The sequence below is a fragment of the Trachinotus anak genome, unplaced genomic scaffold, assembly GCF_046630095.1.
Source record: "Trachinotus anak isolate AG129_WGS33_773 ecotype Australia unplaced genomic scaffold, CSIRO_AGI_Tana_v1 ptg000016l, whole genome shotgun sequence".
NCBI lineage: Eukaryota > Metazoa > Chordata > Actinopteri > Carangiformes > Carangidae > Trachinotus > Trachinotus anak.
The window spans coordinates 15,963,587-15,980,062 of NW_027273867.1; the positions used below are offsets into that span (position 1 = coordinate 15,963,587).

Genomic DNA, 16,476 nt, shown 5'->3' on the forward strand with positions numbered 1-16,476 from the left:
AGACTTCATTTACCTCCACAGCAGCAGGAAAACATTTTCAACGTTTTCATCCTCGTAGAAGGCCTTTTCTCTGTAAAATGTACATGATCTTTAAACTTTTGGTGACCTATACTTTCTTTCTTTCTTTCTTTCTTTTTTTCTTTACCTCAGGCAGTTAACCACTGACCTTTGTACCATCTAAGGTTATTCAGTGGACATGAACTGCTTAAATTTCAATGAAAACTGGGAAAATTGAGATGTTCTAAAACTTTTGAGTAGTGTATGTGAAAGCTTTATGCCTCAAAATGATTATGGAATCAGCTCACAGAACCCACAATAGTCACTGTGAGAAACATTCAATATTCAATAAGCCTTGAAGCTAGATCATTTTTCTATATCTCCATCTCTTTCTCACTCTCTCAATCCTATTGTCTGTCTCCAAATTTATCTCCTCTTGCTTCTCCTGCGCTCACTTATAGACTATCAAACTTCACAGCCACCAACATATCTATCTGTCTATCTGTCTATCTGTCTATCTATCTATCTATCTATCTATCTATCTAGGCAGGTCTGTAACATCTCAATCAACCCACATGAAGACAGCACACTACCAACAGGCACACACATGTGCACCTCCTTATCTGTTGCTCTCTCTCTCTCTCACACACACACACACACAGTCAAACAGGTAACTCATACATAAACTTAAAATGAAATGAACAGCAATGCTGTTTGCAAGATGTTTTAAACAGAGACAGGCAGGTTGACAGACAGACAGGCTGACAGACAGGCTGACAGACAGGCTGACAGAGAGGGGCAGACAGTGCATGCACAAAGGATATGCATGCTAAAAACACAGAAAGACTCAGTGTGCCATCTGATGTGTTTGTCCCTTTTAAGCATGTATAGCATCTAAACATGTCTGTGAATTGTTGCATGTTGTTATATTCCTTCATTTGATGCATTTCTGCCTTTTGCCTTGAACAGGTTGATAATTATGAGCAGCTGCATGTGTCTGTGTGATGACCTCTCCAGTAGACACCAGGGTGTTTAGTATTCTGGTCTGACACTGACTTTCTGCGGCCAATCACCACACACTTGTACACTCTAGACACACACACACACACACACACACACACACACACACACACACACACACACACATACACACACGCATTTAAATGATGCCCTATTGCCACGTAATTTCACTGTAGGCTCTAAAGCAGACTTAATCAACTCTAATCAATGTCTATTTGATGTCAATATAATATAATGTCAATTATAAACACAAAGATAATTTGATGATGCTAAACATAATATAGACCAAAGATTTTGTCTTTTGACAAATAGAGCTGCTGCACGATTTAGTTTGTAGAAGTTCCTGACCCAAAGGAGGGTCGTGGGAAGATTAAAGGAGGCTTTCAAATTATTTCTGTGTGGTGTGTGTTGGTGAAAAAGGAGCCTTTGGTTATAGTATGTAGCCTTTTTGAAGTAACAGTTCAGTTCAATGAGCTATTGTCACTGAAACGAGAATAAAAGATGCTGTGTTCATTTTAACCCAGAACATAAAAATAATTTTACTCTAATATTACCATTTGAACCTCAGGAGTAGTGATAGAAATATCTCAAGTTTGTCTGGAGGGTAGCGCTGAAAGAAAGGTGATGGGGTCAAGAAGGTCAAAGGGTTTGATTCATTGTGAAGCAAAGCTCAGCAAATTTCATGGAAATTTTTTGATTTTCTTGTGTGAAAAGTTGACATTTTGACCTGCCAACAGCTCAGAGGAAAACATTTGGTGCAAAATGCTCAGTAAATTTCAATTGTAATATTAGACAGTGATATTTCTTCTTGATGTTTCTTGACTTGACAATAGCTGTAATGCAAAGCTCAAAGGGTTACTACCAAATTGTCATTGACCTCAGTTGACCTGAAGGGTCACAGGTTACTGAAATTATAAAGAATCATCCTTTGGGAACTTTAAATCAATACAAAATTGTATGGTTATGTTGCCGGCTACAGACAGACATGACACCAGAGGCTCATTCACATCTTCACATGAAATAAAACCATATTACACACAGCCTTTATAACCGTCATGCAGAAAAATAATCTTATTTTATTCTGAGTCAGTTTGACTTCTACAACATTTTGTGTGTAGAAATCTAAGTGAAAAACAAATAACCTGATACTTGTAAAATAATTTTCTGAAATGTTCATCTGACTTTGTATGACAGCACTCCACAACCAGCATACTTGCGTCTTTGTGCTCCAAAAGTCCACAGCTTGTCCCACACCGGACCACACACCCTCATCACAACACAGTCTGTATGCTTTGTGTTCCTTTATTACGAAAATCACTTTTGAATAAAACACCCATTCGTATCAGTTTGTTATTACTTTTATTAATTATTATCATCGTCATCATCATCAACATTATTCTTCAAGTTTAGCTGTGTAACAAACTTTTCTTGGCTGTCAAAATATGTTGTTGAAATATCATTTTTGCATGAAATAAAACCTAAAAACAATAACGTACAGAAAGTAGCAGAATAAAATACAACATAAAAGAGAAAATAACCTAAAAAAATCCCATCTTTTCTATAAAAGCCATTCAACTGAATAGAGACAAAATTCTACTAAAATATATTGGTTAAATGTACATAGTTGATGGTTTTTGTGTGTGCATGCATGTGTGTGTTTTGACCAATATTAAACTGGCCTTTAGCTCCCTTGTCTCCCATGGTTAATACTGTACATCCCAAAATGTACACTCAATCCGTACCACTGTCTGTGTGTGTGTGTGTGTGTTTGTGTGTGTGTGTGTGTAAACACATGTGTGTTGTCCCTTCCTTGGCAATAAGAACATAATAAACGGAGTGCAAGCAACAGCATCATTTTCTATAACACATTCTGACACAGACAAATACTAAAACACTTGTTAAGGCCCCCCAATGTAAACGCTGATGTGAAATGCCATTAAACCTAAAACATACAATTCAATAATGAAGTAAAATAAGATCATGTCATACGTGTCCTGCAGAACCTGATTTCTCACCAAAATTGCCTATTTTGAACCGTAAATGACAGCTGAAACGCCCTCCCATTGTTGTCAGCATTAACATCTATGCTGTAGATATACAGTATCTTTGCATGACTCACAGGAGACAACGTTCAGCTGGCAAATACACAAAGGAAAATATATGGATAGGAAATGGTTCTGCAGAGCACTTACAATGTGATAAGTGTGCATGAACAAAGGTTTTCATCATCAAGGCTCTGTTCTTTTTTTTTTCTCTCAACTTAGTAAATACACAGACAAGATTTTCTTTCAAAAGCTTTCAAAACCATTCAAACTATTTGGCACCAGAATTTGTCTCCAGCCCACTGAGAGATCCATGTGGTTTATCAAAATGAGAATGTAACACCAGACTCAACACAAAAAAGGCAAAAGTAGTTCATCCTTTTTTTCCCCCTCACAAATCATCCTCTGACTGTTTCTTAGAAATCTAGTGAAAATCTTGAAAACTATTACCAAAGAACTTCTTTAAAAACATTGAGAATCGATGCTGAATTCTTAGCAAATTCCAGTCCCACTGGAAAATAGTTGAACCCCAATCAGTGACAATTTTACTGCTGGTCACAATCTTTTCCACAAACTTGAAGCCCATTCAAGTAGGAGAGGAATTCAACCTAAACCAAGTCAACATAGGCAGATAGGTTCCTGTCAATCAAAATCACCCAACCAACAGCCAATCATCTATCTCCATTTTAACCCCCTCCACCTGTGCACCAGTTGAGAATACCTTCATGATTCCTTTCATCTAAAGAAGGGAGGCAGAGAGGTGGAGGAATACATGAGCGGCAGGGGATAGCAGAACAGGTGGAGAGATAAAAAGAAAGACAGAGCGGGATATGTCAATAGATGAGAAAGACAGAAGCGCTGTTGAAAGGAGGTAAAGAGAACCAAAACAGAAGAGAGGGGATGAATGGATACATCAACTAAACCTCTTTTTATCAGCCACTGCAAGTTTAATTTGATTCTCTCTATTCATTCTTCAAAGGCACTCATCCATCCACCTCAGCAGGCATTCTTCCATCCTTCCCATTGTTCTGTCTTTCAGGAAAGAAACGCTTCATTCCTTTTTTTGTTTTGCTACATTTGCAAATGTAAACAGTTTGTATTATGCTAGTAGCCCCTTAAGAGAAGCCCAAAAAGAGTGAATTTTAAAAACTAGAAACTACAAAAAACAAAACAAAATAAAAACAAAACAAAAAAACAATTCACACTAGCTTTTCATTTTTTTTGAATAAAAACTGAAAAAAATTAAACATTTTTCTTTTTGAATCTGCCTCATCAGTCCTTGTATGATTGGACCTATTCACCCACTAACAGGCAAAGTTCAGGATAAAAGCACTTTTAAACCATGTAGCTAATGGAGTCAAGATGCCTTCACTTACAGGTGTGATAGTGGATAATAGAGCCATACACAATAAAGGTGTTAGGTAAACTCTTTTGACACCAGAGTGGGTTGCATGTCAGATATGAGGATAGCACACTTGCTTTATAGACTGGTTTCTTCTCATTGATACAGCAGCAGTGAGATGTCTGAGCCAGACTTCCAACTCCAATGTAAATTTGTTGCACCATCAGTTTGCAGGTTTCTTAGCGTTTTAATGTGACCTTTTTTTTGTTTTTTTTTAAATCTTTTAATCTTTTTTTTTCTTTTTTTTGCTGTTAAGGTATGACACAAATACAATATACCTTGAGCATTTTAACAAAAACTGAGATGCTTTGTTTACATACTGTACATCACATCAATTATTTCAAAGACTGGAAAATCTATACTGCCTGAAATGACAGAGTATATATGTAAAAGACTGATTCAGAGCTTAAATACCAGAGGTATTAAGCTGCAACCAGCACCCTACAACACACTGACTGCTCTGGTGAAAGGTTCAGCTATTTCACTCTACAGAGCGGACTAGAGAATTTATGAGATATATTTTGTTACATTGATGTTTTAATATTTCTGCAGAAAGAAATCTCATCTCACTGTTGGTTTCAAAAAATAATGAGTAAAATTTGATCTTTTGTTGACAAAAAAGTCTCTCATTAAGCCCCTCAAAACTGATGAAATGTATTAATAATAAAATCCTCCCTAGTGATATGTTAAGTCTTTCACAAATGTAACCAAGGCATATGTCTCAACATTTCTGCAAAGTAGTGTACAAACATGCGAAAATGAAAGATCAACAGTTACCATGGCAACCAATTTCATTTTTTAAAAGCACATGTGGGTGTTTCTCATGGGCAGAAAATGCACATATGACAATTTGAACAGGTATCTGACAGAGAGGCTGAAATTATGATTATAAATTCCAGTCTAGTCATAATCATAAGTGATGACTGTGAGTATAGCAGTTTGTTTGCCCAGCTTCTGCCTGACATGACTCATAACGTATATAACCTTTTGATGCAGACAGACAAACCTATCAGAAAAACTGTACATGTTACCAGGCACTAGGCGGAGTATTTTTCATTCATGTCTTTTGGATAAGCATAGAAAAATATCTTTCTTTCATTTTTAGCTTGTTCCTTCTCATCTTTCATTTTCATTCAGCCTTTTATTATTTCCTTCAAAGGAGTCCCTTGGTGATTTTTTGTTTGTTTTCTAGCAACTAAGGCAGCAAGGCTGGAGAGGTGATTCTCTCTTCATAAAAATAAACAAGATGGCCACCATGTTGCTCCATTTCAAAGAGCAGGGGGACTTTCAATGACCTGATGGTCACAACTCTGTCAATGACAGAGAGTTGCAAAAATTGGTTTAAAGCAAGAATCAATTGTGGACACTGTTTACAACTGTGTTTAAAAGATGTTTTTAAAGTGGGTCATGAATAGCAAATCAGTGTGACGGGTTGGTTGGAGTTGAATACAACATGATTATTTTACTTCACTGAATCATAAAATGTAACTTTACAATCTTGTGTTTTCTTCAGTATAATTTAGGTCTAACAAGTAACAGTTCCCATCCCTAGAAAAGGCAACTTATTTTGCAGATTTTATAAGATGCTAACATGCTACATAGAGGTAACCTACCAAACTCTCAACAATATATGATATCAGCTGAATAAAACACTGTAGGCAAGAGGCTCTGTAGACTCAATACAGAGCAGGAGTTTATACAGTTAACCCAAATAATTGATCCTTTTGATAAAATGTAGGGTTTTTCTCCCTAAGTCCCAAAGTCTCTCTATAAAACCATGTAACCTAACAACATGTAAAAGACATACAGAAAAAAATGTTACATACTAAGACCTTGTTGACCTATTAACACATAAAGAACATAATAAGAACATATATAAGAGAACGTAAGAGAACATGCTAAAACCATTTAAACATGTAAAAATGATGTGTCACATGCTATGAAACAGGTGGGTTGGTGTGCAACATGTGTGACCCCTGAGGACTGAAAAACCAAGCGCAAGCCTTCATTGTGTTTACATCATCATTTGGGGACGGACACATCCTTTGATCCTCACACACAGAAACGCAATTACACAAATGCACACATACACACAACCCCCTCTTTTCCTGTACCATTTCTGTTAGACGGCTGTCATCAATGTAACAAGTCTCCTTAAGAACACAAACAACAAATAGCTCAAAAACAAGAGGAAAAAAAAAAATCGCAAATAGACTAATTTTTATAGTACCATTTCCTGCAAAAAAGCATTATTTGCCTTTACAAAATAACATATTATATAGGAAAGTGTAGCAAATTGCATGTTTTGAACTATAATATCATCATTATTATTATTACCATTATTATTATTAATATAAATGTTAAGCAGGTTAATAGATGGTTGTTCTATTAGGCAGGCAGCCAGGCACGTAGCTAGTATCATGGCACGGAGGAAGGTAGAAAATAATGTCACTTGGTTCGATCCAAATGGATGAAGAGAACACTTCGGTCCGGTGTAACACCGGTTTTACCAGCTGACACTGGCTTTAAGCAGTTCAAAAAGTCATGGTCAAATCAGACCCAACCAGTCTACCATTTTGCGCCACTTTGCAGCCGTGGTGATTTTGCATTGATCCAAGAACACGGTCAGTTTCAGTAACAACAGGGCATGAGTGAAAGAAACCAACTGATCCTTTTTATACCAATGTAACACCAGCTGAACTGCAGCCCAGAACCAACTGGTTTCACTCTGGACTCTCCCTCTTCAAAAGAACTTTTGGTTTTGGATCCATTTGCACGACAGGAAAACAGTTAAAAACTCTCTGCTCTGGACCACAAGAAAGTCGTTCTAACCAGATCAGATCTGGTTGTACCAGGATAAAACAGTCTGAATGATGCATCAGAGTAGTTTGGGCCAGCTCGGGGTTCAGTTTATCACGGTGCATAACAGATCAGCTTGGTTCAGTTCAATTAAGTGTTTTGCTTCTAGCATTTTATTTTTTATTTTTTGCTCTGCTGTATGGTGGCTGTGCAAGTGCTGAGCTCCTCAAAGTCATCCTAAATGAGACCAGTCCAACTTTCAGTCGAGCTTCCAATCCTCTTATTTGGAAAGCACATAAGTGGCTGTTTGTTAAAGGTGATATCAGCTGCATGCCCGGACTCCGTTGTTGAATACTTGCCACAGAGCTGTCAAGTGACCGTCACTCAACACAGGATGCAGGCTATTTCTCCAAACTGTCCCTGCAGCAGTTCAGCGGGATCCTACAATGATTTTTGACCATTTGACAGCCGAGTGCTTCCAGCATAAGGATGTGTTCCATTTAGTGCCCAGGATAGGCCCATTTTGACATGAGCTAGCCTCCAGGAACATGAAGGCATACAGCTTATTCATCCAATGAAAGGCGTTCTTAAAGGTTGTGTCAGTCAAAGGCATCAGATTAATTACTCTCTGCGTTCTCATCTACATTTTTAGTCTCAGCAACAGTCATGACCTCGATGGTTTCTGTCATGTCAACACTACTATCTGACACCGTTTTGCCTCCTAATTCCTGGTTTGTTATGTCCTCTTCGGCTCCTGTTTCATTATCATTGGCATCACTGCCTGTAATTTCTTCTGCTTGATCTTCATGACAATCTCCTACAACATCATCACTTCCATGAGTGATCTCAATATGATCACCGTCATCTTTGTTTTCCTCTGGAGTCACGCTTCGAGACTCGTGCTCTGACATCACTGTGACGCTCTGAATTTTGCCGTCTTGTGTGTGACCCCTCTGCTGTGACGTCTTGTCTGTGTACCTGTGTAAGCCCCTCTGTATGTGCGTGGTGAAATCATAGCGATCCACACACACGTGCAGGCAAAAACTGCACTGGTATGGTCCCTGGTCGCCGTGGCAACTCATGTGGAGGGCATACATGACCTCGTCTAGGAAGTAGATCCCGCAGTGGATGCAGCGATTGGTCAGGTCATCCTGTGTGGCCACTTCCACCATTGTGCGATTCGATGAAACACTCGACCGACTTTTTGTCACAGGATCCTTTTCTTCCTTTCCTATCTCCTCTTTCTGGTTCCCTCCTTCATCAGTCCTCTCCTCCTCCTCTTTCTCTCCTTTCCAGTTCTCTCTCAACCTCTCAGCTAGTGGCGACTCCTGCCTTCTCCTCTCAGCACCATTCGTCGACATGTGTGCATTTGCAGCACTTGTATCTCTTTGTCTTATTGCAAGATCCAAAGGAGCATCATTTTCTAGTGATGACGATGAGGAGGAGGTTTGTGGATGGAGAGGAGGAGGAGGATAGTGAGGAGGAGCTGGAGGAGGTGGAAGAGGAGAGTAGGGAGAGGCGCAGTAAGGCACCGTGTAGCTTTGCTGATGATGCTGTACTGGAGTCACCATTGCACCGAGATAATGAGTGTTATTTCCAAGGCTACCAGGGCTGCTTAGATTACTGATGCTACCAGGAACCCCAGAGGTGGCTGCCATCTTGTACTTGGTCCAGAATCTGAGCCAGTCCGACTCAGGGGTCAAATCAGGTGAGAGGGTTAATGGGAGGGGTAAAGAGAAAAGAGGATACTGATATTTTTCAATAGGTGAACCAGGAGGCGAATAACTAGACGGTTTGGATGGACGCATGTATTTTTCAATCGGACTGCCTCTCTCTGATCCCCCTCCTCCTTTACCCCCCTCCACCTTTGATGTTATCCCTCCCTCAACGATGCCCCCATTGCCCTCAGACACCAGTGAGGAGGGGGGATGTGAGGGGAGGAGGAGAGGGGGCATACGTCTGTGGATCTCCAATGTTTGATTGGCTAAGAAGGCTTGAGTGGATCGGGGTGAGCGTGAGCGAGGGGACGGCTGCTGGTTTTTGATTGACCGATCTGACTCCTCCCCATTCATGCGCTCCTCACTGATGAGTCGTTGCTGCTTGGGGGCGGGGTTTTCAGACGTCAGGGAATCAGGGTTGAGGCGTTTTCGGGTACGGCGTCGAATAATTTGTTCACCATTGTTCTGCTTTATGATGTTTAGAGGTCTGGGTGTCTAGAGGATGAAGAACACAAAGAAGAGAAATGGGTAAGCAAACATTACGTATCAAATGTAGTGATCATTTTTCAGTTTGATAGAGATTTTCACATAAATTATTTAAGGTTGCCTATGGGATCTGACTAATAATGTCAAGCATTATTGGACTTGAATGTAATTGAATTAATTGCATTATAAAACAGAAGCTGTAACAACTGACTTCATGCAAGTTATTGATCTGACCTCACCATGCTTGAACACATAGCCATTTGATAATTGGTATTGAAACGTGTCAATGCTAAAAGAGCTGCACTATGGCTGACTGAAGATCTACAACTGTGGCTACTGTTTCACTCCAATTAATACAAAGTAAGCCCGCTCAATAAGGAAAACATACACCTGTAGATCAAAGTTTTAAAAGTCTCATATCATATGGATTTGACCTAAGCTGAATTAAGAATGAAATGCTAAAAGAAGACAGTAACGTGTCCTGCACTCCTGAGGACTGTGGTTCCTGCCCTCACCACAAGGGGGAGCGCTTACATCTGATGTCAGTGGAGGTTGCCCTGATGATTCGACTTTTGCTACAACTTTTCAACAGATCCCTCACAAACGTGTACATATGCTTTCATTCATGTCTTAACTATCATCACATAATCTCTCTCTCTCATATATGGTAGCTTCTTATGATATATTTGTGTTAAGCGCAAACTAGGCCAGAAAAAAAACCCAAAAAAAAAAAAACCAACACAGAAAAGTAAATAGGTTTTAAGAGCCTTAAATATATTCAGTGCTTTGATTAATAAGGCATTCAAATACTAAAACCGGCTCAGTAACATCCGCAACACACAATTTCTGAAACACTCCTCACTTATTCAATTTCCCACTGGGGTTAATAAAGTACTTATAAAGATTTATGAAAGATGAGAAAACCTTTTTTGATGTTTTATTCCTAAATATGTGCCCAAAAAATCATCATAGTCAAAAACATTTCCAGACAAATTAATGAAAGATTTTCCTTCCTGGAAGTAAAACAAACAGAACAGTTTAAAGTTTTTTCAAAGTGTCTATCATCTTCCCATCCTTTCATTACTGAAGAACCAACTTTACTCAGTCCTCCTCTCAACACATTATAGACTGACCTCCATGCAGCATTAACGGAAAACAGGATCAAATTCAACTAATGTAAAGAGAATTGCTTTTCAAAGCTTCAGAAATACTTGCAGTTTATTGAAAGTTACAGTGCCAAGCAGGTTGAAATGATTAGCATGTCTAGAAATTCTCTGCTGTATGAGTGTGAGCACTGCGGCTGTAGAAAAGCAATCGCACAAAGACGCACAGAGATGGACCAAGCAAGTAGAGATAGTGAGAAATCATGATGGAATAATATGGAGGAATTTAAGACGTGTTACAGCGGATGAAAAGCAGAAAGAAAGGGGGGGCTATTTAAAGAAAAAAAAGCAATAGACCTGTATGTATGCTATGACTGTGCTGCAATGAATGATCTATGCCTCTGTATATCTTTATGGTTATGTATGTACCTATGTCTGTGACTCTGTTTCTCTCACTTTATGTGTATTAAAGCATATTTGTGTGTGTGCGTCAGTGTGTGTGAAGAGGGCATAGACAGTGTGTGTGGTGTATCAGCCTTTGTAGTGCGGCTATTGAAACTATTTAAGGAGAGTCATTAATAGCACAAATCCAGATTGGTACTGCAGCACTTGTGGCTCAAAGAACCTATCACCACATTAATTCTGACCATAAATCAACAACCGTAACTTAACTTGTGTCCAGACTAGTTGTACAAAAAATCCTCATGAGGCTCAACACTGTGGTTTAATAATTATGCACATACATTTCCTTCAGCAGTCTGGATGATTACCATACACAGGTCGATCACTGAGAAGACTGACAGCCTCTACATTGACAAAATTATGTCAGTCAAATCACGGAAATGTTTCTTATTCTTTTTGGTCCTTGGGTATTTGGAGGGAGGAGAATAGGAGAAGAAAATGAAAAAATGACAAGAGTAAGACGTGGAGATAGGAGAGACGGAGGTGAGATGAATGAGGGAAGGGGGAGAGTAATATACGGTTAACATAGGAGGAAGAGGTAGAGAGAGGGGACATGAAACACAGAGGAAAACAACAGGAAGAAGGGAGGGGTGGAGGGACAGGAGCTTCTACAGTAGAGGATGACAGAGGATGACTCATTCTGAGCAGGATTTCATCTGTTCACACTGGAGAAGTGATAAAATAAAGCCCACTCAGAAGTCAGTACACACACTAGCAAACCCTTGCTCTTAAGTGTATTGATGGACACAATGCAGTGTGCAAAAAAAGATGACAGGGGACAGGGGATGAAGGTCTAACACCTCAGAAAATAAAAAATACCTACATTACCTACTGTTTATTTGATAAGGAGAACTGGCAGTGGTATTTTAAAAACACAGAATGATGATTTCCTGTGTAACATCTGCAAAAACAGCGTACTAGTTGTTAGTTAATATTCTCTGCAGTTAGTATGTTGTCCCTTGTGGGCTCGCCACAGCACATCACCATTCGCATATTTGATTTGGCATAGGACACCTGTCCTGATGAAACCTGGGTTTGGAGGCGGAGCTGGGGATCAAACCACCAACCCAGGGATCAGCAGCCAACCTGCTCTACCACTCTGAGCCATGGCACCCATTCTCTACAGTTAATATGTAGTGTAGAATTGGGAGACTGCACAAGTCTCTCCACTTGTCTCGCTCCCTTTCTTCTTTTATTGTGCCTTTCTGCCTGCTACACATTCTCTCTCTTTTACCGTGGCTCTCTCTGCTTTGATTAGAAGTTGAACACATTTTGTTCAAGTCTTTCTTCTGTTGTCCTTCTCATGTTTACCTTGCTGGTGTATGTGCACGTTTCTTGGTCACAGGGTGTCAGACTACACGATGTTTGATATGTTTCGGTATGGGAAACGGGATGCGCACAATCTTGTGTGTGTAAGACACCCATCACACACACGGTAGCTGTAATGTTGTAGACTTTTATGGTTGTAGGCTGGGTTTCATAGAATACCTGGGCTGTTTTACTGGCGGTACACATAACTCTCCCTCTATCTGTCTATCTTTCTCTCTCTCCTCTTCTCAGATGTCCCCTCTCCTAATCTCTGTCTCCCTCCATCTCTCACTCTCTATACACACCCTCCACCTTCATTATCTCTCACCTCTCTCTTTACCTTAATCTTTTCCTCTTTCTTTGTCTTTCTCCCCTTTCTCTGTCTTTGTTTGTCTTTCTCCCTTCCTCTCTCTCCCTCCCTTGATGTCTACCTTTTTCTCCCTCCTTATTCATAACTCTCCCTGCCCCTCTCTCACTCTCAAGTGTTTTACTAGCTGCTATCCTCTCTAATAATGTGTGTAGAGCGTATAAAACTTTTATTATGGGATATAAAATATGGTTGTCGTGAAGATTGCCAGGAGTAGAGGGAGCTGGAACGTGATTGGAGCAGCAGATGAGGTGAACGGGTTGAACAAAGGACATCTGCAGGGGCAGGAAGGAGTAAAATGCGATAGCTTGTCATCCTCTAAAAGATCTTTAAAGCTCCATTCGATAATTGCAGCACAGTGGCCTGGGTTGTAACCCGGTGACTCCACTGATGCATTTACTAACACTGTGATTTATTAGACCGAAACATTTTTGTTCATTTTGAAATTTTACAAGCTCATTTTAAAAAGCAAATATGTGAACATGAATCTAGATATATATACATTAAGGCTCTGAAGGCTTATTTCACACTGGAAATATTTGTAAACCCTTAAGTCAAATAGGTACATTGAAGTGTTAAATTAGCTTAAACCCCTTAAAACACATCTGAGGTAAGGAAGCTAAATATTCTGAAGTCAGCTACATTCCAGGCTGGGTCTTTATCTCATCTGTAATTCATGCAGTCTAATTAAATTTGGGATTTCCATAGACTTTCCCCAGGCTTAGATGGTAAAGTTGATTCATTCCATCATATTTCTCACTCCATGGAACTGGCTCACTGTGACTGCTGAAATGGTCTGTAACTCCCAGCACCCACCAAATCAAATATACTTTTTCCACAATATTACTTTTTCACAGCGGGATTCACAAAATATATACAAGAATTTGAATTGCAGCATCCACCATTTAATTTGCATCGTATGCAAATCGACCAGACAGGAGGAACGATAATTAGTGGTCACCCACCCTGTAGATGTACTAAAACATAGCCGAGTCTACAAAATAAGTGTTGTTTCTGATCCAATACAAGCGCTAAGACAGAGTATACGCAGGTCTTCTATGAGTGGAGAGGACGAGGAGGGGTTCAGGACTGTGAATTAAATTTGCAAGATGATACACCTATGAGTTTCAGCTCACTTGTAGGTATCACATTAAATTTCCTGTCTCTCTTGCTACATTCAAAGCTCTTCTCTCGTCACTCTTCTAATTTGTTTGAAAGAAAACGTTGGGATAACATTACATCTGGGAAAACTACTGTACAGGTTTGTCTATCTATCTATCTATCTATCTCACAGGTCTCCAGTTTGTTTAGAGTAATCAGTGGTGTAATGCACAGCTGGTGCAGACACAGCATCTGTTCATATGGCTGCTCGTGACTCACCGAATGTAGTTTTTGGTATAAACCACATGCATTGCAGACGTAGCCTCCATTAGCATTCTTCCTCCACAATGATGTCTTGGTGGTCAGACAGTTTGCACAGAAGACTCCGCTACCTCTGCGCCGCTGTGGATGGAGAAAAAGAGACATTAGAGAGTGAAAGAAAAAATATATAATACTAATAATAAAATATAGATGGATGAGGAAGCTTTGGCAGAATAAGAAAGACGCCACGTCACAGAGAGAAAAGAAATGGAAAAAAATCAGGACTGAAGTTTTGATACCTTTCTAATTTTCACATCACTCACAGAACAATGGATTGAAGGTTAGGAGACAGAGAAAGAGAGAGAGAGAGAAAACAGATTGGCTTGGTGGCAGAGAGATGATGTGCTCTCGTTTATCATGCCTAATGGGAAATCCTATTGAGAACTTTGTTCTCCTCTCTGCTGATCTTCTCTGTATAGAACAGGGTAAATAAAAACACCAAAACACACGTTAGTGAAAAGAAAATGATCTGGTTGAGCTGAACAACTGGTGTGTGTCACTGGTGTGTTTTATACATGTGAGTATGTGCCACAGAGAATTTGGACTCTTCCAAGAGGGACGTGAGATACTGCAGTGATTTTGTCAAGAACTACTTGACAGATGTGGAAAAAGATAAGCTGCGCTTTCACCCTGTAGCATAAAGTGCTTTAGTGTTTGTCTGAACTGCAGCAGGTACTTTACAGGAAAGTGTTTGACATTTACTGTATTAGTCACTCACACTCACACACACACACACACACACACACACACACACACACACACACACACACACACACACACACACACACACACACACACACACACACACACACACACACACACTCCTCTGCAGTTCACGGAGCAGTGGTGCATAGAAAAGTAGTGTGTGCAAGGAAGAGTGGGGATGTGGGGGTGGGTGGGGGTGAAAAGGCCAATTGTCGTGGCAACGTGCTCCATCACAGTAATGAGCCAATCACAACGTTTCTCCATCCCATTAAGTCTCTGGCCCCATTCACCACCTTTATGACCCTGAGAGGACAGCATACCTCGTCTTTCTCCTCCACGAGTCTGTCTATCCTCTCTCGGCCTGCCTATCCAACCATTTCTTTTTCTCTCTCTGTCTCTTCTTTAAGTTCTTATCTCTAGCATTGTTGCTTTGCTGTCTTCATTTTCTCCGCACCTCGTAGTCTTTCCAATCCTGCTGCATCCCTGTTTGGTTTCATCTTTTTGTTTCAGAGAGTTTTACTGATGTATATACACAGTGTGGTCAAGAGTTGCCTGTATTTCATTTCTTTTGTGTTGCCAGTACAGTAGCGGCGGCTGATGGTCTGACCATGACAGTGTTGAGAATGCCTGCATACTGTTTGTACTGATGGTATAGCTCACTAAAACCCACAATCCACGCAATTTCTGTGTGTCTGCCATCTTTCCCTCTACCTTGTTTTCTCTCTGCTTTCCCAATCTGTTTCTCCCTCTTCCCTCCATCATGGACTTTGTGTCCACTGGGATCTTCTCCTTTCAGCGCTGTTGTTTTATGTTCATGACAGTGCTGAGAGCTTAGCATTTTTTTTTTTTCGTACTCAGAGCACACAGTGCTGGAAGTTAAAAACATTTAACTTTCCACAAAAGAGTGCTGCACTTCAATCAGGCTTTCTGTAGTCTCAGAGCTACAGATGGAGCCACTACCAGTACGTCCGCCGAGCATCTGTTTCACGCTGCCAGCTAAAATCACAAGAGCCCAGTGGGCACAGAACTGTTCAGTTTATTTTGCAATCAAATGTACTGCAAGGATCACAGCACAATTAACCACTTTACTTTTCTCACAAACATGCACATATATGGCCTGAATAATGCAGTGCAGACGCATTTGTTAGTTTTGTGTAGCTTTGGTAAGAATGAATCAATACAGTTACCGGGAAGATACTGGCCAATTGCTAATTCTACACAGAGGAGTTGCAGAATTCACCAAACTTTAAATGTTATAACAAAAGCTCATTTGCTGTGTTGTTGGTCCCACTAATAGAGAAAAAAATGTAAAAAAAATAAATTATATGACCATCAGAATATCAGCAGATCGGACTGATTAAACATCTGTACCGACAGTGTTTAAAGATTACACATAAAATTCTGTTGCCAATGAAAAGCAGTTTAATGGCTCCTTTGTTTCCTTGCTGTAATTTTAGCTCATAAACAGACATTTACAACAACATTCTTCATACTGTCTGGATCAGGCTGGAAAATAAAAGTTTTAGATCGTTCAAAGATTTAATACAAAGGAACATAGATGTGTTTATTTATATAGGAAAGACTTTGTCCCTCAGTCTCAGTGAGTGTATAACAAAACATCCTGTTTCCAATAAAGCTGTATGTA

The 16,476-nt window shown here is 39.8% G+C and overlaps 1 protein-coding gene across 7 annotated transcripts in view; it reads right to left on the reverse strand.

Moving 5' to 3' along the window:
* Positions 1 to 2,357: 2,357 nt before the first annotated feature.
* Positions 2,358 to 16,476, reverse strand: part of trps1 (trichorhinophalangeal syndrome I) — a 253,550-nt gene continuing 239,431 nt past the window's right edge. For all 7 annotated transcript variants that reach the window (XM_071500024.1, XM_071500022.1, XM_071500020.1 and 4 more), the window contains 2 exons: positions 14,085 to 14,207; positions 2,358 to 9,473 (listed from right to left, as the gene is read on the reverse strand). In XM_071500024.1, coding sequence (XP_071356125.1) covers positions 7,878 to 9,473; positions 14,085 to 14,207 — 1,719 coding nt within the window. In that variant the 3' untranslated portion in view covers positions 2,358 to 7,877. The remainder of the gene's footprint in view (positions 9,474 to 14,084; positions 14,208 to 16,476) is intronic.